This window comes from Helicoverpa zea, chromosome 15 (assembly GCF_022581195.2).
Source record: "Helicoverpa zea isolate HzStark_Cry1AcR chromosome 15, ilHelZeax1.1, whole genome shotgun sequence".
Lineage (NCBI taxonomy): Eukaryota > Metazoa > Arthropoda > Insecta > Lepidoptera > Noctuidae > Helicoverpa > Helicoverpa zea.
The window spans coordinates 9,834,706-9,857,821 of NC_061466.1; the positions used below are offsets into that span (position 1 = coordinate 9,834,706).

At 34.8% G+C, this 23,116-nt stretch overlaps 3 protein-coding genes across 3 annotated transcripts; all 3 read left to right on the forward strand.

Moving 5' to 3' along the window:
- Window positions 1-407: 407 nt before the first annotated feature.
- On the forward strand, window positions 408-1,376 carry LOC124636999. Its single transcript, XM_047173300.1, has 4 exons — window positions 408-463; window positions 687-896; window positions 1,019-1,081; window positions 1,168-1,376. Exons 2-4 carry the CDS (start codon window positions 777-779, stop codon window positions 1,309-1,311), a joined length of 327 nt encoding a protein of 108 aa, XP_047029256.1. The 5' UTR covers window positions 408-463; window positions 687-776; the 3' UTR covers window positions 1,312-1,376.
- Window positions 1,377-10,662: 9,286 nt separating this feature from the next.
- Window positions 10,663-14,154, forward strand: LOC124637165. The gene is made up of 6 exons (XM_047173518.1): window positions 10,663-10,786; window positions 11,100-11,213; window positions 11,521-11,658; window positions 11,995-12,063; window positions 12,203-13,120; window positions 13,591-14,154. Exons 1-5 carry the CDS (start codon window positions 10,744-10,746, stop codon window positions 12,328-12,330), a joined length of 492 nt encoding a protein of 163 aa, XP_047029474.1. The 5' UTR covers window positions 10,663-10,743; the 3' UTR covers window positions 12,331-13,120; window positions 13,591-14,154.
- Window positions 14,155-16,905: 2,751 nt separating this feature from the next.
- LOC124637153 (uncharacterized protein F59B2.12-like) lies at window positions 16,906-21,539 on the forward strand. The gene is made up of 7 exons (XM_047173507.1): window positions 16,906-17,076; window positions 17,668-17,781; window positions 18,096-18,233; window positions 18,689-18,757; window positions 18,868-19,557; window positions 19,801-20,490; window positions 21,175-21,539. Exons 1-7 carry the CDS (start codon window positions 16,992-16,994, stop codon window positions 21,288-21,290), a joined length of 1,902 nt encoding a protein of 633 aa, XP_047029463.1. The 5' UTR covers window positions 16,906-16,991; the 3' UTR covers window positions 21,291-21,539.
- The last annotated feature ends 1,577 nt before the right edge of the window (window positions 21,540-23,116 follow it).

Below are 23,116 nucleotides of genomic sequence, written 5' to 3' on the forward strand. Positions count from 1 at the left end.
TCTATGCTTACCCTACGAAAAAAAATACTGACAGCGCCAATACCATTATTAATCTGTGGACAATATTTTCTTCTCTTCTGTCATAGAGGAAAGTAATATATCGGGTATCTTCTGTCTTCATATTGTGTTTAAGCTTGTTTGTTTTCGCCGGTTTTCGCCGTAATTGTGATAAAATCATGAAGTAATTTTATATTTCTTGATATAAAGTTAAAAATAATATTAATTAAAGAAGTGTTTATTTTATTAATCCAACAATAATTTCAGTCCAAATGACAGGTCGTCTCACCCTTCGTCGGCTCAGGTTGAAACTCTGGTTGAGTTTATGGAGCAAAACCCTGGCCTGGCGAAGGGTTTCGTGAGAACGCAAAATGCCAGAGAGCGAAGTCGAAGCCAGTGGGAGGAATTAGCCGTGCGCTTAAACAGTATAGGTGGCACCATCAAAACCCACAAACAGTGGACCAAGGTTAGCAGTATTTTTTTTTGCAGCAGTATGTTAGAACCACTTCACATTCCTTAAAGCAAACCACTTATGCGATAGCCGATAGTCTTGGTTTCAAGTGTGTTCCTTGAATTCATAAATATTTTATTTTGATTTTATGTAATCTTTTTCAATTTTTGACCAAGAATATTGTGGAAATGGAGACAACTAATTTTCTTTTTAATTTTAAATAAATGTTTGATTGTAGTATTGGACTGACAAAAAAAGCGCCATTAAAAAAAAAGTTGCAGCACGCTCTGCTGCTAGGCGTAGGACTGGTGGTGGGGTGGAGGACGAAATGATGCTAACTGAGGTTGAAGAAAGGATTGTTGCTTTGTGTGGTGGTGAAAGCTTTTCCACAGGAGATGCACATTTAGGCATTCAGCCGTTTCCGGTAAGAAATTCAGAAATGCAATTGGTAAGTAATACTAGAAACACTCTGCAAGGTTTGCTGTCGTTTTTACAGCACCCATTTTTTTGTGGATTAGACCCTTTTTAGTGTTAAGTGAATTTTATATTAAATTTACCTTCCTGTTTCAGGAAAATGATACGCCGTCTCCATCACCCGAAGCACAACCTATATACAATACTAATGATGACAACGTAAGATATTTTTTAATTCATAATTTTATGGAATTCATTATTTTACACTCTTATCTAGCATTTTTTTTTATGTTAACTTATTATAGATTAATGTACCACAACAACAGCAGAGTCAGGCACGGCCTACTGAGGAATCAGCAGCTATTGTATTTTATGTAAGCTATTTTGTACTAAATATGTCTGTATATGATGTGTCTAGATTATATTCTATTAGTATCTATAAATATTGAAATTCATTTTATTATTACCAATATAATTGAAATAGTAATTCATCCTTGTAATAACCCTAATAATATTATAATCTTAATTTTATCCTTTTTTATAAATAAGTTCTGATGCCCTCTTTAATAACCTTCTGGTAACTGCCACTAGCCAAGAATGATAAAGTACATAGTATCTGTGAAACAATAAATCAATAAAAAATGTAATACCTACTTTATCTGGATTTAGTGAAAACAAAATTGAGACCAATTTGGTTATTTTCATGCTTAAGAGAATACCAATATTATAACTGAAGTACAGAGGCTTTTGAAAACATATCAGCTGGCGGGGAAACCACATAAAGGGAATACTCCTTATTAAGAACTAAGTGTTTTTCTTATTATTGTGTGCTTGATTACAATTTTTCAACTATAAACTGTGTCAATACTTACTTTTACACGAGTTGTAAGTCCTTTGCCTCGACGTTTTGTGGGCTTTATCAGGGGCAGTAAATCAGACTCCAGTTGGTCAATTAGCTCCTTTGACAATCTATATATGCTCACATAGTCATCATCGCGAGTTAATAAAGGTAAACTACGAATTCTAGCAGATTGTTGACGCTTTTCTAAATTATCTAAAGCATGAGCTTCTTCTAATAAAGATTTAAGCAAAAACATTCTAGCCATCGTTAAATGTAGGCACTTAATCACTTTAAAACACTTAGAACTTTATTTAAACACTATTTTAAATATAATAGTCTCTAGATCAAGTTGGCAACGGTACCTGAAACAAGATTCTATAAAGGATTTTTCGCGCAGATTTATAACCTCACAAATTTTCACTGACGAAGAAAAGCCTCCCTACCATAGAGAGCATTGGACACTTTTGACTTAGTTTATGAAAAAAAAATCGGTAAAAAAACTTTTAAGTTAAACGGTTTTATCTTATGTGCACTGAAACCTAGAAAATAAAAAATAGTTACTTACCTGTCAACCTACGTAGGTGGTCCCGGTCATATTAGACTAAAATAAAAACGTGGGGCCCATTAACTATTGCTGTAGTACTCTCTTCTAAAGGTATAATAGGTGTGGATTGCATCGACTTACTATAATTGTAACTGGAGATTTTGACAATCAATAATTAATAATAGAAAATACACATACCTTTCATTAGTTTTCTCTTTATAACGATCCGAAACCGCAACAAAATATTTAAGTACTTTTACGAGTGTTTGTTCTTGACAACTCACAGAAATGACAGATAGTCTATGGATGAACACCGTTACCAGTCGGTAACGTAAACTACCCAATTAAAAAAAAACAAAACTATGATCAGAAATCAGAATAAAAGGACCCCCCTTTTATTCTGATTTGATCATGTCTCCCAACTGCCCATCTCTCCCCTACCTCCCCTATAGATAGACAGATTTTGACAAATCTGTCAAAATCTCGACTTTGATTTAGTTCAACTTGTCAACACGCTCGATAGTGAAGCGCTAGTGTAGTTTGACAATGTCAATCACGAAACTTTAAGGTAGAATTCCGTGGGTCGCGATTGTCGCAGCCGCGCGCGACAAAAGTCAACCTATGAAAATGTATGGCACCGCTGCCGAGGGCTGCGACAGTCGCGCGCGGACGACGAATTTCGTGAGCCGCTCGCGGCTGTACGCTTCTCAACATGGTCTAGCGCTTAATAACATCTATAGAATTTTAGTAAAACCAGAATTAAATTTTTGACAATGCCGCGAGCAGCTTGCGAAATTCGTCGGCCGCGCGCGACTGTCACGGGCCTCGACAACGGTGCCATACATTTTCAAAGGTTGACTATTGTCGCGTCCACGGAATTCTACCTTTAGATCGAAGTCGAAGTGAGAGTGATGTCGAAGTGAGTTGTGATATTTTATAGAATCGACATGCTGTGGAAGGTAGTTGGAGAATGGTACCATATGATAGTAATAATATCGGGTGTGTCGTTCATAATCACATTAAATGAAATGCGTTAATATACTGGTTATTATATGTCGATTAGCGCAAAGGAAAAAGAAAAATACGTAAAAATAAAAAAATGCATTTTTCAAACAAAGTAAACAGAATAAAAATGTGCGAAAATTAGAACACCATATAAAAGTCAGTCATTACAAACAATTGAAACACTCCCTTGAAAACTGACAGTTGTCAACTGATCAAAACATTCGATACTCCTAACTTTATCTCTGCTTTACACATGATGTTGTAAATTAGAAAAACGAAAAATGACTCCTGTGGCTAAACCACTGAATGGATTAGCTTATTTTTTTTACAATTCGCCATAGAATATCATAAAGTATATGTGATTAGATTTAATGTGATTGTGAACGACACACCCTGTATAAAGGATATGTAATGCACCACTTCTATGTTAGACAAAATGTTAGCTATGCGTGCTTGTGTACAAAACTATGACTTTGTATTTGTAGTCTGTTAGACCCTATTATAGTTCGGTATCAAAGATTGACAAAGCCTTTATTGAAGATTTTTAAAAGTGCGATATAGAAATAGTTGGACGATCCTTTTAAAAAATTTTATTTGGGTAAAAAATAAATAAGCTGCTTTATAAGTAGTCTTACTAAAATGTATTGGTTTGCACTGCATTGCACCAATCCCCTTCTCAAATATAGGTATGTCACACGATCATCAATTTAATGTTACTGCTTCGCCTCTCACATAGTGCTACATAGTTATATGAAAACTTACATTCAAGGTGAGAAATATATTACAGGGCACAGCTTTCAGATTGATGGAATTATAGGTGCTAATTAGTGTAGGTACATGTATATTGGAGAGCTTGCTGATTGAATCAGACAGTAGCTTACAAAAATGAGTAACAGAATGAGAATTTTGACAGTCATCAATTCGATTTATGACAGAAAGATGTGAAAAATCTGGCGATTTGTTAAAACGTGCCACATCTGCGATGTCTTTTACCAACATTTTACATTGTATGCTTATTTATCTCATTACCATCACAATAAAACCACCGACTTTAAAACACGAAAACAACTGCGTTAACGTGCTAAAAAAACTGTCATCCCAAAATCTAATTTAATCGCTTTTAATAAAGATTCCACGGCACTTTTATGTCAATTTATCATATTAAAATAATAATTTGTGAAATGGCCGTCTCGTCGATAATCTTTGTAATCTGTGCTAACTGTGTAGTAAAATTTGTTTCCCTAATTATGCAGGACGGGACTTGACGCGATCGAACACGGTCCAATATAAAATTCCAATTACTGGCCATCGTTAGAATATAAATTCCCGATATTCTTTGGAATAATCTGATGTAAGGGATGTAGGATTGCTGGATGGGGCGTTTTTAAGTTGTATTTTTTTGGTTTATTGTTGTCAATTGTAGTACAGTTTATTATATACTCGGTTTGGTGTACGAGTTCATCCGCATGGAATTGTGGTAGGTACGTCTGCAAACACCCGAATAAAAGATAACCTATATTCGTTTCCAAGGGACATACAAAAATGTTAAAAACACTTTGTTGTCTCAAATTAGTTTAAGCATTTCGCATTGCCAATATTAGTATCAATACTTAGTATTTTTAGGAATACCTAACTACTAGTAACAGTAAGCCTATGTGTACAAATACTAATTATAAACGTAATAAAAACTCCATAATAATATTCAAATCCGACCTCAACCCAAAACGAAAAATTTTAATTGCCGCCATTTTATTCTCGATCACTCACTCGAGCACAATAGCTCATCTTGAAACATCGATATCCGTGGTCGATTGAAAGTGGGACTCTAACGAGGTTGAATGTATGCGCATACATTTACCACTCCCGATTGAATGGAACAACGTTCGGATTTGTATGTGTTGTTTGTACAGAGATAAAGATAAAATGGTCGATGCCCATCAATCATGTTTGAAACATTAATGGGTATGCGATTATGTCGGCATTAGCACGTTTTGTGGGAAAACTAGTTATTCAATTGTTTTTCTTTATTATTTTTTGGTGACGGTATGAAATTGTGGACCACTAAAGAGCAACAGTTTTTTGTAAGAAAAACAAACGTGTTTTTCCATGATGAATGAAATGCCAACGTGTTCTTAATATGACGGTAACTTACAAAAATAGTTCAAACTATGATGATAATTCAGAACTGTTTTTTTAATAATTAATTTCAGCAAAATCCTTGAAGTAAAAAAAGAAAAGAATAAAAGAACTACCGCTACAAATAAACTGCACCCAACTAAACGTTATTCCATACCATAAAAAAACCCCACAGAAAAATAAACATCCGTCTCACTCCATTTTCTTTTACACCGCAATGAAACCCGAAATCATCAACTTTATAAAAAATATGATCCCAAAATATATCTATCGTATTGATAAGTAATACGTGCTTACACGTTATGGTTACAAAAAGCCATACGTTCCGGGTTTTCATGAAACTTTTATCAACGAACGGAAGCGGGTAAGACTATAAATTATTTATTACAGAACGTTTAATACCTACATTTTTATGGTTTGTACTTTTTATATTTGAGTTTGGGAGCTTTTTTATTCGTATCGGAATCGTTCAATCGAATGATCGTCATGTCGATGGGTTACGAAAGTCTTTAAATCGTATTTGTTGTTCATTTTTTGTAAATGAAGCTCTTTTGAAATGGCTTATAGAAAATACGAAATCGTGCGTGTATAAATCTGCTATTGATTGACACCGTTTTTTATAGAACAATTTAATCGAAGAGACATTTTCATAACAATACTTTTTTGCTCTTGTATATAGACAACTATCTTACCTGATGGTCACCTGATGTAAAGTAGTGTAATGTGGTCGCAGAAACATGACTTCAAGAAAATCAGCCTCAAAAGGTGTTTTTTACTTGTTCTCTATTCTCAAATTCATATACTAAAGCCAATTTGATATACTTTTTATTATGACGTCTGGACGCCTGGGTATCAAAACACCTGCTACCAAGGGGTCCCAAAATATTGAGTTGAAACTTTTTTTAATATTAAGCACGTTTGTAAAGGGGCCCGAACATAGCACTTTTCTTGCAATTTCCATGACCGAATATTTGAGAAGAGATAAATCGTTTGCACGTGATTCTGCGGAACTGCGGTGACATATAGGAAATTGTTGCGTCATAAATATTGGAATTTATTTGGAAGTAATTTTTTTGAGATAATCTAGTTTTGAGTTCATATTTTGAGAGTGTAATGTAGCCCTGGTACATAAAGAGCTTAAGAAGGATCATGGTAAGGTAGCTCTGGTACACAAAAGGACTTAAGAAACCACAATACATAAACTAGAATACATGGTGTGTTTTAGTCAGTAAGAAACTGATACACTGCACCCACGGGGAAAGGTCATTTCATGTATTCCCATAAAAAGGGGGCAATCTCATCTACAAGTTGTACACCTGCTAAACACAGAAGAAACTCTGGCGAGCGGCAGTTGGTGGTGTAACTGTTACGGGTAATGCTAGAAGGTATAGTAAACCTAGGTTTACCCGGGTCGACTTAGTACCTAGGTTTACCCAAGCTTCTTGGATAAAGTCCGAATAGTAAGTAAAATAAATTTTAATTCGGGGTTTACCCATGCTCACCTAGGTCTACCCAACTCTGACTGGGTAATGTTAAAAATTGTCTAATTATTAATTAGTGATATGGGCTGGACAAAGGCCTCAGCTTTTTGTGGATGTTTTTAAGCTGTGACCAGTTTATTAGGATTTAGGAGGAATTAGGTACTTATGATGCCGATGGGTGGATGATGCAAACTCATTTCACGTTGAATAGTACGGTTACCAAGTATTTCATCACTTATTCGCCTCTTTTGTTGGTCTGAGTCACATTTTTTTATCCGAGTTCTGGTTATGTATGTCATTTGAACGGATGCCCTAATGAGTATACCTACATGCCTTCACTTATATATTTCATCATCATATTCCTTTACACATTGTTTTATTAAAATACCTAATATTTGATGTAGATTGACCACATTGTCTACCAACTGGCCATTATTCACGAAAATGACAGTAATTTGAACCAAAAAGTAGCAGTAACGACTACCCAATTAGTTCTAATTGTCAACAGCACAATAAAATAGTCTCGCCATCGATATAATTATTAGCAATTGACCGAAATAACATAGTGATTTGTGACGTCATAAAAAAGTCAAAAAGATCAATGACACCTTCAGTCAATTATTGTGACCTTTGAATGGCAAAGAGAAAAACAGTCTATATGTGATAATTCTATTTATAACCCCACACACCTGAAAGGTCACATTGAAGACATCAAGGACTTTTATGCAAGGAATTCTGTCTAATTTACTAAAAAAAATCTCGTTCTATCAAAATATCAGGGTATAGAACAAAAACCTATTCTAATATCACTGTCAGATAGCTAAAAAGCATAAAATATTACCTTTAAATCCTACTCTCTATTCTTATCTTTTGTACCAGAAATCCGTTCAATTACTGTGTCCAAAAGCTGCCTAAAATATTCTGTATCGAGCGCCCTCCTAATCATATAGTCTAGTAGACCGTTAAGCCACTTAGGTTTTAGAAAAACAGTTTTAAAATTGAGCTTCTAAATGCGCCGCATTTAGCAGATTTAGCAAAAGGCTTGCCTTTTCCTAACTATGTTGGGGTCGGCTTCCAGTCTAACCGGGGACAGCTGAATACCAGCCTATCTTTCCTGGGATAGGTACACAGATACTTAGAGAGTTATGGTCTTACTACAAAAACTTAAACATGTGTCAAACACTTGTCTAAAAACAATGTGACTGCAAAATGGACATTATTTCATCTGACATTTTTTTAGACCAGTGTTAAACTGACGTTTGAAAGTTTTTTTGGTAAGACGGTTATTGGAGTCTAAACAAGTATAGATTATTTTTACCGAATTTCATTTAAATCGTATCAGTAAAGGCTTGAAAGTTACTTTGATGAAGTCAAAATAAAGTCCTTTTGCATTCAGAATATAAGGTAGAATAGTCTTCATGGCTTGATTTGTGGAGAAGAATAAAAAGTAACCTACCTCGGTAAATATAGAAATGAGTGCTTGTTTGTTTGTTTTGCACAATAAATGAAACGCCAAATTCAATCTTGCGTCAGAACACGGTTAAAACAACAGGAAAAAATAGGTGACCACAATATTTGAATAATGTAATAGATGATGTATTGTCTCATCGGTCCCAATATTCAACCTATCTATTTTTTGCCTACTATACAGGAATGAATTTTAAGCAGTGCAAAAAAAAACTGGTAGTCCAGAATCATGAACAGAACATATCTGCATCATCAGTATTTTTTTATCGCCTTAAAATCAGCAAAATATGTATACTAAATATTCTTACGCGCTTGGAGCAGCGCTCGCGTCAGTAAACCGTTTCGCGTTGCCGCCGTGCCTACTATGACAACTGTGACCGTACAGTCGGTTACAAAATAAACATCTTTCGCTATCAACAACTATTCTTTTTTGTGCTAAAACCCAACAAAATAAAAATATACACATCTATAAAACTTATTTAACTCAAGTTAACAAAGTTTTTGCACTGAATAAAATTCATTCCTGTAAATAGAATTTGACATAAGCCCAATACCTACAATTAACGTCAAATTCTTATCTCTAGTAAGGAAAAACAACAGATAGATAGAATATTTGGCACAGCCGTAAGCAAGCAGCTATCTGCCGTTTTGATGGGTTTAGACAGAAATAATCTTGTGGGACCGGCATTAGTCACCGATTAATGAAAGAACAATCCCACCCAAAACAAAAATGTGAAAGACTGCCAAGTTCGATAATATGGGAATGCTTCGCCTATAAAAGAAGTGAGATCTGAATAAGTACCAAGTTCCATACACATACCTCAGTTAAAAATTGTTACTTGGCAAGTTTTCATACACCTTGTTATAAACCTACTAAACGCAATGAATCAAGTATTTAATTTTCTATTAAAACTTGCCAAGTAATCATCATTAAAAAGTAACTATTTTTAACTGAGGTATGTGTATGGAACTTGGTACTTATTCAGATCTCACTTCTTTTATAGGCGAAGCATTCCCATAATATCGAACTTGGCAGTCTTTCACATTTTTGTTTTGGGTGGGATTTCATTTATTTTTGTAAGGTTGTTTATTTTATTTTTTTCTTATGATGAAGTTAGTTAAAGAAATGTCTCATTTATACTATTTTTTAGATTTTTTAATATGCACTATGTTTCTTACAAAGAAATGAACTAGATTAACTAAATGGACTAGATTTACCAACTGACTGACATGACATGTTATCATATATTATGTTCGTGGATCAAAGTTACACATTCGTTATTTTCGAAAGTGATTCACACTTGGCCGTTTTCAGATTTTTACTTTACTTTGACTATATACAAACCTTTGTACCATTCAAAGATATATTATATAAATATAGATAAATTTAGTTCGTTTTAGTTCCTTAGGGGTATAAATTTACACCGGGTATAAAACACCTTCATTATTTTGAAACCGACTCACACTTGGCCATTTTCAGATTTTTTCCTTTACCTTGACATAAAGACCTACCTCCATGCCAAATTTCAAGTCAATACGACCATTGGAAGTGGTCTAGGTTTTTGATGAGTGAGTCAGTGAATAAGTGAATAAGTAAATAAGTGAATCAGTCAGTGAGTGTATAGTAAAAATAGCGATTTTCTGACGTCAATATCTTAAGACCTACAATAGGTATATTAATGAAATTTTGTATTTTAGATAAGTGAGGGGGTCTCAACAGATACTAGAAATTTGATATGCGTAAATAAAATAGATTTTGAGTTACAGGGGGGTCGAATTTGGCCCGAAATGGTTCGTGTAATATAACCCACGGCCGGTGTGTCGCTTTTTTTGCTCGAACTTGGCGGACACACTGCCGTGTGTCTAGATATGAATTTAAGCAACAGGAATGTCCCCTTACTATATTTGGTAGATAACCTTTTTAGAAACTGCTTATCTAAAGTCTGAACTCCAGCGTGATATACACATTTAGCATTTATTTAAAGAAATCTTAAGATGTTCCATGAGCTACCATAAAGCAATGGAACCAACCTTTGTTGATGATCATTCTAAAGAATTTGACTTCTGTTACATATGCATAAGGTTGAAAATCAAGACGAAATCTGTGTTTTCTTTAACTCATAAATGTCAGGTACATCAGTAAATCTTAAAAACAAAATCATAATCATAATTCTCTTTAGTTTATTTGTATACTTCTTGATATAAAGTATAGCTTTTGATGTGATGTCGGAACATTTGTTACAAGGAAAAAAATACAGAACTAATTGTTGAGCAATATTGCACATACTATAAATAAAAACTTTTGTCACTATGTGTATTCATTTCACGAAAACTTGTGTCATGTAAAACGTCTTATAACATTAAAAAAACTTGGATTTTGCGCTGTGTGTGTGTGAGTTGATCTATAATGTGTTCTGCGGTGCTTAATAACCCTGTACATTTGAACATACGTAAGTATTTTTTACTAGGTATTTTAAGTTATTCATTAAAAATTCCAAAACCTTTAAAAATTCTTGGTCTGCATTGAGCCTGAGTTGGGTGAAAAACCAACCTCTCAAATATGAGTGGTGTGATGGTGTGGGCTTGACTCCATTTTTCTAACTTTGTATATACTTTCCAAATTATATTTTTGACACCTAATATGGCGTCCACGGCCGATTTTGGCCACGGCGGCTGTTCATTAGCTGTGTAAGGAGACTTATGCCTAGGAGTGAGTCGTTTTGTATTGTAATGTTTGTATGTTAATGGTCAATATTTTTGCAGTACCACCTCCAAAATTTCATTTCAAGTCAGGAGATTCACTGGCTATTAATGTGACATTCAAGAATGTACCAAACGGTCGGAACCCTGGCTTTACAGTCATGCATGGAAGTGCAGGTAAGATCACAATTGTTCCCTACCCCCTGGGTTGTTTTTTTTTTGCTAATTTGATGGGCAAACAGTATCTTCTTCCTAAAATTTAAAAAAAAAAACTCAAGAAGGCTTTTTGCGGCGATGCCGGTACAGCCCTATTTTGGGCACTTTGTATGTTCTTTTTTAATATAGAAAAAAACAAAATGTTGTTTATTTGTAAAGGTAAAGGCTTAAAAACTATAGAACCGCTTTGAAAAAATCCTGTACTGTGAGAAGCAAGTTCCTCGGGAGAACAGCTAGTTATTTATAATTATTTTCTTTGTAATTCCAGAAAAAGTATTTGTGAAACGAGGAGAAACATCATTTCAATTCAATGAAAAGTTGACGTCTCAAAGTATATCTCTTGACTTGGATCTGGCTGAAGGCGACCCGGTCTATACACTATACAAAGGAGAAATTCAGCCGCATGGTAATAATAATTTTAAAAGTTCTTTAACGCCCCAAATGTAACTACTATTTTTGTTTTTTTTTTTGTTTGTTTGTTTTGTTTGTTTATTCAAAGTAGGTTGAAAAATAGCATTTTTCGAACTACCAATTTACATGACACAATCCCAAAAACGCAAGTAACACCCCAGAAACACATGTCTGACTTTTGTATAAAAAACATCTTAATGATTATAGCTTCAATACAAAATTATGTCATGTTTGTAGGAAAATTAAAAAAATTAAGTACCTATAACCTTTCCCAAAGCTGAAAAAAGAAAAAGTTGAAAAGCACTCCATAATATTAATATTTATTTTTCAGACATTGCTGAATTTGGTGCATCATCTTTCGAATTAAACATTAATTTAGATTTTTCAAATTCATATAATGGTAAGCATTGAAAACATCTACCTGTGCAGTTAAATCTTTTCTGACCTCTAAAATAATTAATTCCTCGTTTCTGTATAACTTTTTTATTGTTCGCTACTTTTTATATAAATGATCGAAAAAAAAATATTCGGCGTTTCAGGTCAGGTGTTTAATGTGGAAAGTAATATAACAGAAAAATGTGTTGCTGCAAAATATGGCTCCATTAAAAGTAATGGTGGACCTGTTAGAATCAAAAGTACTCTAGACATATCTGAAAATGGTGGATAGTATCAAGAGAAAACTTATCTATCTGATGCCAAACGTAATGAAAACACTACTAAGGATGGAGAGTGTGAAGAAAATAGATATTCAGATAAAACCAGGCATATTGTATGCAATTTAACAGATGGTAGCAAATATGTAGAAATAACTTATTCAGATAAGAGCAGACATTTTGAAAACACTGATAAAGACGGTAATAAGTATCAAGAAGATACTTATTCAGATGGGACCAAACGTATTGTAAACACGTTTGTAGATGGTAGCGAATATAGTGAAACAACTTATTCAGATGGTACTAAACGTATTGAAAACACTACTAAAAATGGAAAGTATGAAGAGAATACACATTCAAATGGGACCAGGCGTATGGTAAACACTCTAAAAGATGGTAGCGAATATAAAGAATGTATTTATTCAGATGGCACCAAAAATATTGAAAACACTACTAAAGATGGAAAGTTTGAAGAGAATACATATTCAGATGGGACCAAGCGTATTGTACATACTTTCAAAGATGGTAGCAAATATATAGAAAAAACTAATTCAGATAAGAGCAGATATATTGAAAACACTGATAAAGAGGGTAACAAGTATCAAGAAGATATTTATTCAGATGGGACCAAACGTATTGTAAACACGTTTGTAGATGGTAGCGAACATAGAGTAAGAACTTATCCAGATGGGACCAGACATACAGAGACTATTCGTTCAGATGGAAACAGAAAGAATTGGAGAAGATCATCAAATTTAATATATGGAAGGAGTTCCTACTCAAAAACGGACCCAAATGACGATGGTTGGTATTTCATCGTGTATTCTTCTAAAGAGTTTATTATTCACCATCAATCTTCATCCATAATGCCCAGCCCTTTCCTACACATTTTCCCACTTATGTTGAGATAGACATAATCCGTATTACCACAAAAACTTTTAAACGTCAGTTTATGCCTTGTCTAAAAAATGTCAAATTATGACGTTGACATATGGTTCATTTTGCAGCCAAAATTTTATTAGACAAGTGTAAAACAGGGTTTAAAGTTTTTGTAGTAAGGCCCAATATCTCTTGTGTCGTGTCGAATTGCAGTCCCATCGGGTTATGAGAGTGATTGAATGGAGAGTGCAGCTCTGTCCGTGCAAATGCTTGATCACTTTAAATATTTATGTCCCCCGCAGCTGGCTGATCTCCTTAAACAAAATTGCCACTGTGGCTGACAATAATCAGTCTGGACGCCTTTTTTATTACATACAACAACTTTTTGTTTTCAGAAGCAGTTTTAGTATCTATAGAATCTTCCGGAAATCGTGTCAGTGCCTACTCTTCTGCTGACATGTTGTTGATGCTAACAGCCATATTAAGTGTATTACATAAACTATTACATTAAGTTTACTCAATTCTTTTATTGCTTTTCACATGTATTCATAGGTGTAATACTTATAAATAGTTCACATGGACCCCGTCGGGCACAGCAAAATAAGTAAGTTAGGAGAGAGAAAGCTGTAATTAGCTATGTTACTTATTATTGTTATGACTAAGACTAAAGTAGTTAGATAGGCAAATAAGTTATAATTTTATATTTAAACAAGGATACTCAATCTACAATGTAAAGTTGAAAACTGTGTGTGTATGTGTATGTGTATGTGCGTGTGACTGTTTATGTCTTTATCATTTATTGATCGATTTAATATTGTTATATTACATACATGTTCTGATCACAGTCATCATTTTTCTTTTTATTGTTATAATTCATTGCGGTAGGTTCAACGGTTTTGTATTACTTTACTAGCTGTTGTCCACTCCTGGATTAAAAATAAATGCGATATACACAGAAAGTTTTTTTTTTTTTAATTCCAATCCAATTCTGAGAATATCACCATATTAACCCGCAACGCTTTATGTAGCTATGTCGTGGTGGCCTAGTGGGTAAAGGACCAGCCTCTCAAGTATGAGGGCGCGGGTTCGATCCCAGGTCAGGCAAGTACCAATGCAACTTTTCTAAGTTTGTATGTACTTTCTAAGTATATCTTAGACACCATTGGCTGTGTTTCGGATGGCACGTTAAACTGTAGGTCCCGGCTGTCATTGAACATCCTTGGCAGTCGTTACGGGTAGTCAGAAGCCAGTAAATCTGACACCAGTCTAACCAAGGAGTATCGGGTTGCCCGGGTAACTGGGTTGAGGAGGTCAGATAGGCAGTCGCTTCTTGTAAAGCACTGGTACTCAGCTGAATCTGGTTAGACTGGAAGCCGACCCCAACATAGTTAGGAATAAGGCTCGGAGGATGATGATGGATGATGCTTTATGTAGCTATGAATACAATTTTACCTTTAAAGTTAAAGGTTCAAATATGTTTTAGACCGAGACTTCTAAAAGTATTATATTCAAACCAAGGTACAAACCAAATTATTATCCTTCCCATTTGGATGACGTCTTTCAGCCAAATCCATCGAGATCACCAGTAGTGAGGATCTCACATACTTCCTTAATCAACCTTACCAACTTGACCCACCAATTAAAAGGATCGAGAAGTGTGAGGTTATAGAAACAATTAAAAACCTAAAACAAGGAAAGGCTCCGGGATACGATTTAATTACTGCAAAAATCCTTCGAGAATTAGCTGCAATAGCAATACACTTCTTGACGCAACTATTTAATTGCATACTGACCAAAGGCATCTTCCAACGCAATGGAAGATAGCCGAAATCAAAATGGTTCTGAAACCTGGTAAAGCGCCCGAAGAAACATCATCCTACAGACCAATTAGTTTACTGCCTGTATTGTCGAAATTTATGGAAATACTTTTCTCAAAGCTTACGGAATCCAACTACGGGGCACAGCTGCCACTTAGAACCTGGAAATACTCCAGAGGTTCTGGTCCAAAATCCTGAGGATAATCGTAGACACTCCATGGTTTGTAACAAATCAGCAATTACACTACGGCCTTGAGATCAGTACAGTCCAAGAAGAAATCAAACACTCAATGAAGTCCTAGAGGAATAGACTGGAAAACTATCCAAACATTCTGACTGCGCAGTTAGTGAGCCTTCCATTCGGGAGACTAAGGAGAAAGACTCCTAGAGATTTATAGGGATCTATTTAACATAAAGGGACTGACTGCCCTACGCGACACAGTTTTTTTAAGTTCATAACCCTTTGCTTAATGTTCACATGAAACAGATTGCATTAAGAAAAGACAAAAAAAAGTATATTCAAACAGAAAAATGTGCCGATGGTTATCAGACAGAGAGTTATTACTAAGTCAAGTGATTTAAATAAGTTCAATAATTATGAAATAAATGAAACACCAAATTAAAAGAAGTTGCGTTAGGACACGGATAAAACCCCGGGGAAAATAGGTGGCTAAATAGTTGAAATAATTAAGTCGATAATGTATTGCCTAACTGAAATATCTTACTGACTAAAAAGGCCTAAAAATACCAAACATAGACATAAAAATGTACCAAGGCCGCGGTAACTATTTCGAACAATCCCGCAGCCCCGGCAGGCCTTGGCCCTGCTGGGCCCCGCTGGGGTTGCTGGTATCTCTTAGAGAAGCGCGTGAAACAACGCGCCCCGCCGACACACCCAATATACCTTGGTTAGACTGGTGTCAGAGTACCTATACTACCTACGATTAACGTCAAGTTCTTATCTGAAGAAAGCAAAACAGACAGAATATTTCGTGAACAGTCGTAAGCAAGCAACATCATGCCGATTTAATAGAATAAGACTGGAAGAATCTTGTGAGCCCGGCATTTGTCACCGATTATATTATACGTCAAGCCAATTAATGTAAGAAAACTATGAATTTTATCAACAGGAATGTCCCCTTACTGTATTTGGTAGATAACCTTTTTGGCCACTGCTTATCTAAAGTTTGAACTCCAGCAGCGAGATATTTTAGCATTAGGACTAAATATAGATATGCTGCTGATTTATAAAATAAGCGAAACTGTATTCGTTCAAAGAAATCTTTAGATGTTCCAAGACTTCCATGGAGCAACGCAACTTTTGTTGATGATCACTTTAGCGAATTTGTCTTCTATATTACCATACTAGCCGTCTTCCCGCGGTTTCACCCACATCCCGTGGGAGCTACTGCCCACACCGGGATTAAATATGGCCTATGTTATTCGCAGATAATATAGCTTTCTAATGGTGAAAGAATATTTAAAATCGGTCCAGTAGTTTTTGAGTTTATTCATTACAACCAAACAAACAAACAAACAAAGTTTTTCTCTTTATAATATTAGTATAGATTTCATATTATATAGGCCTTCATTACATACGCATAAGGTTAAAAATAAAGACAAAATTTGTGTTTTCTTTAACTCATATTTTTTAGGGTACATCAGTAGATCGTAAAAACAAAATCATAATCGTATAAATTAACTATTTTTTTACTGTCATTCTAATTTTGTATAGTTTATTTGTATACTTCTTATATTATATATTAAAGTATATATGATATTAAAGTATAGCTTTTGATGTGATGTCGGAACAATTGTTACAAGGAAAAAAATACAAAAATAGTTGTAGGGAAGTTTACACATACTATAAAAACTAACTTTTGCCACAAAGTGTATTCATTTCATGAAAAGTTGTGTCATGTGAAACGTCTTATAACATAAAAAACGTAGATTTTTCATTGTGCGTGTGTGATCTAAAAATGTTTAAATTCTTTGCTGCTTTTGCAATTCCATCCTTAATTTCTTGTTTCGCGGTGCCAAATGACCCTTTACATTTAAACATACGTAAGTATTTTTTACTGCATATTTCATAACTATTATATTTTGAGTCGGTAGTTCGGAAATATATATTTTATGATTTCTTCATCTTCTAATTTACAATTATGTATTAATAATGGTTGTAAAGGGCCTATGCAGACCACGTTTTTTTTTAAACGCGCCATCGACGCACGCATATCGCAATGCTAACGCGCGTTTGTTACGATACATGACAACAGACCGCTCTGTAGGTAGGATAAAAGCGCGTCACGACGCTCCGCGCCACCTTTAAAAATTCCTTTTCTGCGTTGAGCCTCGTGGTGTCCTTAGTGGGTGAAGAAATAACTCAAATATGAGTGGTGTAGGTTTGGTTCCAGGTCATGCAAGTACCATTTCCAGTATCCTTATTTTGTGTGTCCTTTCTATATTATGGACCAATGACTGATTAAAGGCGAAAGAAAAAAAAATCGAGGAAACTTGCACTACTGCTTCTAATTACTAACCTGCATTGAGCAAACGTGGTGATTAACGCTCAATCCTTAGTGAGGGCTGTGCTCAGGAGAGGGACGGTTTTGTGTTCGGACGGGATGTGTATTAATTGTAACTTTTCGTTTGCAGTACCACCTCCAAACTTTAATTACCAATCAGGAGATTCACTGGCTATTAATGTGACATTCAAGAATGTACCAAACGGTCGGTACCCTGGCTTTAAAGTCATACATGGAAGTGCAGGTAAGTTTACAATTGTTAACTATACCATTGGCTAACTGTTTATTTTTTTAATTTGAGGAGCGAAAAGTATTCTCCGTATAAAATAAAAAAAATGTCTTTTTGCGGCGATGCCAGTAGCGCCCCATTTTGGGCACTTTGTGCCAGTATGCTGATACACGTTATTAATATAGAAAACATTTTATTGTTCAATTTTGTCATAAAAGGTAAAACCGCTTTGAAAAAATCTCTTCACTATGAGAAGTAAGTTCCTTGGGACGCGAGTGAAACCGCGGAAAACCGCTAGTTATTTGTAATTTTTTTCTTTGTAATTCCAGAAAAAGAATTTGTGAAACGCGGAGACACAACATTTCAATTCAACGAAAAATTGACTTCTCAAAGTGTATCTCTCGACTTGGATCTGGCTGAAGGCAACCCGGTCTATACACTATACAAAGGAAAAATTCAGCCACAAGGTAATTATAATTTTAAAAGTTCTTTAACACCCCAAATACAAAGGTGCACTATCAATACACAAAAACTTAAAACAAGTTTGACAGATACTTAACTAACTAATTGAGATGGCCCCACCTCAAAATCAGACATCGTTTATACAAAGTAGGCTGAATAACAGCACTACTCAAACTTCGGAATAACATGAGATGGCCCCAAAAACTCCCACTACTTCCTTTGTATTCTTACTAGAAAAAAGTGGCGCAACAAACTCCCCAGTAACACATGTCTGTCTTTCTTAAAAAAATATATAGTTAATTTCTTACAAATAATGACATTTATCATGTACAAGTAAAGCTGCACTAGTACACCATGTCTGCAGTTTGTAGGAAAACTAAACTTAAAAAAAAAACCCTTCCCAAAGCTGAAAAAGAAAAAGTTGAAAAGCACTCCATATTAATAATATTTATTATTTCAGACTATGCTGTATGTGGCGTATCATCTTTAGAATTGAACTTTGATATAGATTTTTCAAATACATATACTGGTAAGCTTTTAAAATATTCTTTTTAATATTTTCTGACCTCTACAATAATTAATTCCTCGTTTTATATATACATATTTATTTTTGCTGCAAATTAATGTTACCTTTTTCAGGTCAGGTTGTCAATGTAGAAAGAAAAATAACAGAGAAATGTGTTGTTGCAAAATATGGCTTCACTATAAGTAATGGTGGATTTATTAGAATCAGAAGTATTCTAGACATTTCTGAAGATGGTGGAGAGTATCAAGAGAAAACATATCCTGATGGGGCCAAACGTATTCAAAACACTACTAAAGATGGTAATAACTATCAAGAGAACACATATGCAGATGGTTCCAGACGTATTGTAAACACTTTAAAAGATGGCAGCGAATACAAAGAAAGTACTTATTCCGATGGGACCAAACGTATTGAAAACACTACTAAAGATGAAAAATATCAGGACAATACATATTCAGATGGAACCAGACGTATCGCACACACTTTCAAAGATGGTAGCAAATATATAGAAAAAACTTATTCAGATAAGAGCAGACATATTGAAAACACTGATAAAGAGGGTAACAAGTATCAAGAAGATATTTATTCAGATGGGACCAAACGTATTGTAAACACTTTTGTAGATGGTAGCGAACATAGAGAAACAACTTATTCAGATGGGACCAGACGTATTGCAAATACTACTACAGATGGCAACACCCATACAGAGACTATTCGTCCAGATGGCAACAGAAGGAATTGGAAAAGATCATCAGATGTAATTTATGGAACGAGTTCTTCAAAAACGGACCCAAATGACGATGGTTGGTATTTTATCCTTTATTTTTTCAGACTATGATGTATGTGGCATATCATGTTTCGAGTTAAACTTAGAAATAGATTTTTTAAATTCATATACTGGTAAACTTTGAAAACATCTGCCTGTGCAGTTCCACATTTTCTAACCTCTAAATCTCTAAAATAATTAATTCCTCGTTTTATGTATAAACATTTTATTATTCGCTACTTTTTAAATAAAGATCTCAAAAAAAAAATCGTCTTTTCAGGTCAGGTGTTTAATGAAGAAAGTAATATTACAGAGAAATGTGTTATTGCAAAAAATGGCTCCACTAAAAGTAATAGTGGGTGTATTAGAATTAGAAGTAGTTTAGATAATACTGAAGATGGTGGAGAGTATCAAGAGAAAACTTATCCAGATGGGACCAAATGTATTGTTAACATTACTAAAGATGGTAATAGTTATCAAGAGAATACATATGCAGATGGTTCCAGACGTATTTTAAACACTTTAAAAGATGGCAGCGAATACAAAGAAAGTACTTATTCAGATGGGACCAAACGTATAAGAAACACTACCAAAGATGAAAAGTATGAAGAGAATATATATCCAGATGGGACCAAGCGTATTGTACACACTTTAAAAGATGGCAGCGAATACAAAGAAAGTAGTTATTCAGATGGGACCAAACGTATCAGAAACACTACCAAAGATGAAAAATATGAAGAGAATACATATCCAGATGGGACCAAGCGTATTGTACACACTTTAAAAGATGGTAGCAAATATGTAGAAACAACTTATTCAGATGGTACCAGACGTATTGCAAATACTCCTACAGATAGCAACACCCATACAGAGACTATTCGTCCAGATGGTAACAGAAGGAATTGGAAAAGATCATCAGATGTAATTTATGGAACCAGTTCTTCTTCAAAAACGGACCCAAATGACGATGGTTGGTATTTTATCGTGTATTCTCCTAAAGAGTTTATTATTCACCATCAATCTTCATCCATAATGCCCAGCCTTTTCCTACGCATTTTCCCACTTATGTTGAGATAGATATAATACATTACAAACCAGGAGCAGCTGAGTACCAGTGTTTTACATGTAGTGCTTGGTACCTGATATCAATGACCTAGTAACTGGGTAATAAGGTCCCTCTTGGAAAGACTAGATATCAGCTTTTGATCGGTCGCTCCGTAAGGCGTACTTACATAGGTACGAGTTCTTCGTCAGTATAAGGCATAACTGCCTCGTTGGTCTAGTGATCGCGAAGACTACTGTGCGTGGGCTCTGGGTTCGATTCCCAAGTCGGCCCGCCATCGTTTGTAGGTTTAAAGAAACTTTTATAAATAGGCCCAGAGTTTGGAAGTTGGTCTTTGATGTACCCGTGCTTTAGAGAGCACTTAAGTATTGGTCCTGCGTTTGACCTCTTGTGTCGTGTCGAATTGCAGTCCCATCGGGTTATGAGAGTGAATGAATAGAGAGTGCAGCTCTGTCCGTGCAAATGCTTGATCACTTTAAATATTTATGTCCTCCGCAGCTGGCTGATCTCCTTAAACAAAGTAGCTACTGTGCCTGATAATAATCAGTCTAGTCGCCTTTTGTATTACATACAAGAATGTTTCGTTTTCAGGAGCAGTTTTAGTATCTATGGAATCTTCTGGAAATCGCGTCAGTGCCTACTCTTCTGCTGACATGTTGTTGGTGCTATCAGCCGTATTAAGTGTATTACATAAACTATTCCATTAAGATTCGTATTCTGTTGCTTTAAATCTTTATTTGAAGTCCGTGTTATTAAGTTAAAATAGCTCACACGCATTTACCTACAAGATTTTTTGACAGTGAATTTTTAAATGATATATTTATTTTATTCAATTCTTATGATGTTTTTAATTTTGTTTTATAACAAAAATATTCTGATCATAATTATCTGCAAATATTTTTCTTTTTGTTGTAATAATTCATTGCGGTAGGTTCAAAGATTTTTGTATTACCTTATCCAGCGTTGTGCACCTGGATTTAAAATAACTTAAACACTTCAATAAATCCGATATACACAGAAAGTTTTTTTTTAACTCGTCCAATCCAACAATACTAACTCGCAAAGCTTTATAATACCTATGAAACAGTTTTACCTATAAAGATAAAGGTTTAATCATGTGTTAGACCGAGACTTCTAAAAGCGTAATTTTTTAATTATTTAAACAAATTATAATGTTGATTTCGGACACCTAGCGAATATAAGACATTAAAATAAAATAACTTTTACGGATTTTATTATTTAATCCCCCGAATAATGGTCACGGGCAGTTTTCCCGTAAAAGAAGTTATGTATATTTAAATTATAATGTTTTCATTTCTCCGTTCAGACCGTAAGTGAGTCAGTATAAGTGAATATGTGTATAAATAACTCAGTGCATGATCCGGCTATAATCACCGAGCACTAGTGATGAAACTATCCATGACCAGATATTAAACAAAAGAGGAGTTACCAAGCTAATAGGGATTAAGTCGTTGTTTAAAGTCAAACTCAGTTCCAGTAAAACTCCTGCATGCAGTTTTTTAACGATGCATTTTGTGAAGTTTAACCAACCACGTACTTATTTTAGCTTTAAAAATGTTTTAAAATAGTAATATGTTTGCGCTGTTGCTGTTAAAAACAAGGTTAGCGAAAAACTAGACAATCATGGAGTAGAAAATCATTTCTGTGCTTTCCAATATTTTAAGACCCTTTTCGCCGGACCAAACTGATAATAAGAAAAAAAAAATCGGTGCTTTTTGCGTATCCATTTGTACTTACCTACTCTGACCCGTTACCCATGCAACCCAAACATATTCAACACACGTCACAATAAGGAACTCCTGGCCTTTTCAAAAACGCAACCCTACGCTCCAAAGGCAGCCCTTTTAGTCCAATAGAGTAATTACATCTAGAGGGTACCCAAAAAACCGTAATTTTGCCCGAAAAATACTGAGCAAAAGACCCACCGTCCATTTGTTGCTCCTAAGTAAACAATTTTAATCAAATCGGTGTTTTTTTACCTTAAATATTTGCAAGGAGAAGTACCTGAACTGACGTGCCCGAACATAAGGAAAAAAATAAAAATGTTTCGCTTTAAAGACAAATCGAAGTTTTATCAAAACTTTGTTCTGAACTATAGTCTCATCTAAAAGAGTTTGCAGTTCAGTGAAAAGATTAACTTTTGTTATAATTCACTTAAGATCTAACGGATAAATTGAATTAGAACAAGTTAACGTTTAAAGATTTCCAGTTTTCACGCTCTTTATGAAGACAACGGCCATTTAGCGCCAATTCTTGTTATGGACTCGGTAAAAGAAGTATAAAAGTCAGAATTTTCTTGTAAAAGTATAATTTACAGTTATATTGAAAGTCATGGTGGCCTAATGGATGAAGAACTAAACCTCTCAAATATAAGAGTACCGATTCGATTCGAAGTCAAGCCAGTACCAATGCAGCTTTTCTAAGTTTCTTTCTACTTTCTAAGTACATCTTACCCGGAAACCTGGACTATTTAGTCTGAAATTACCAACTCGCATTGAGCAAGCGTGGTGAT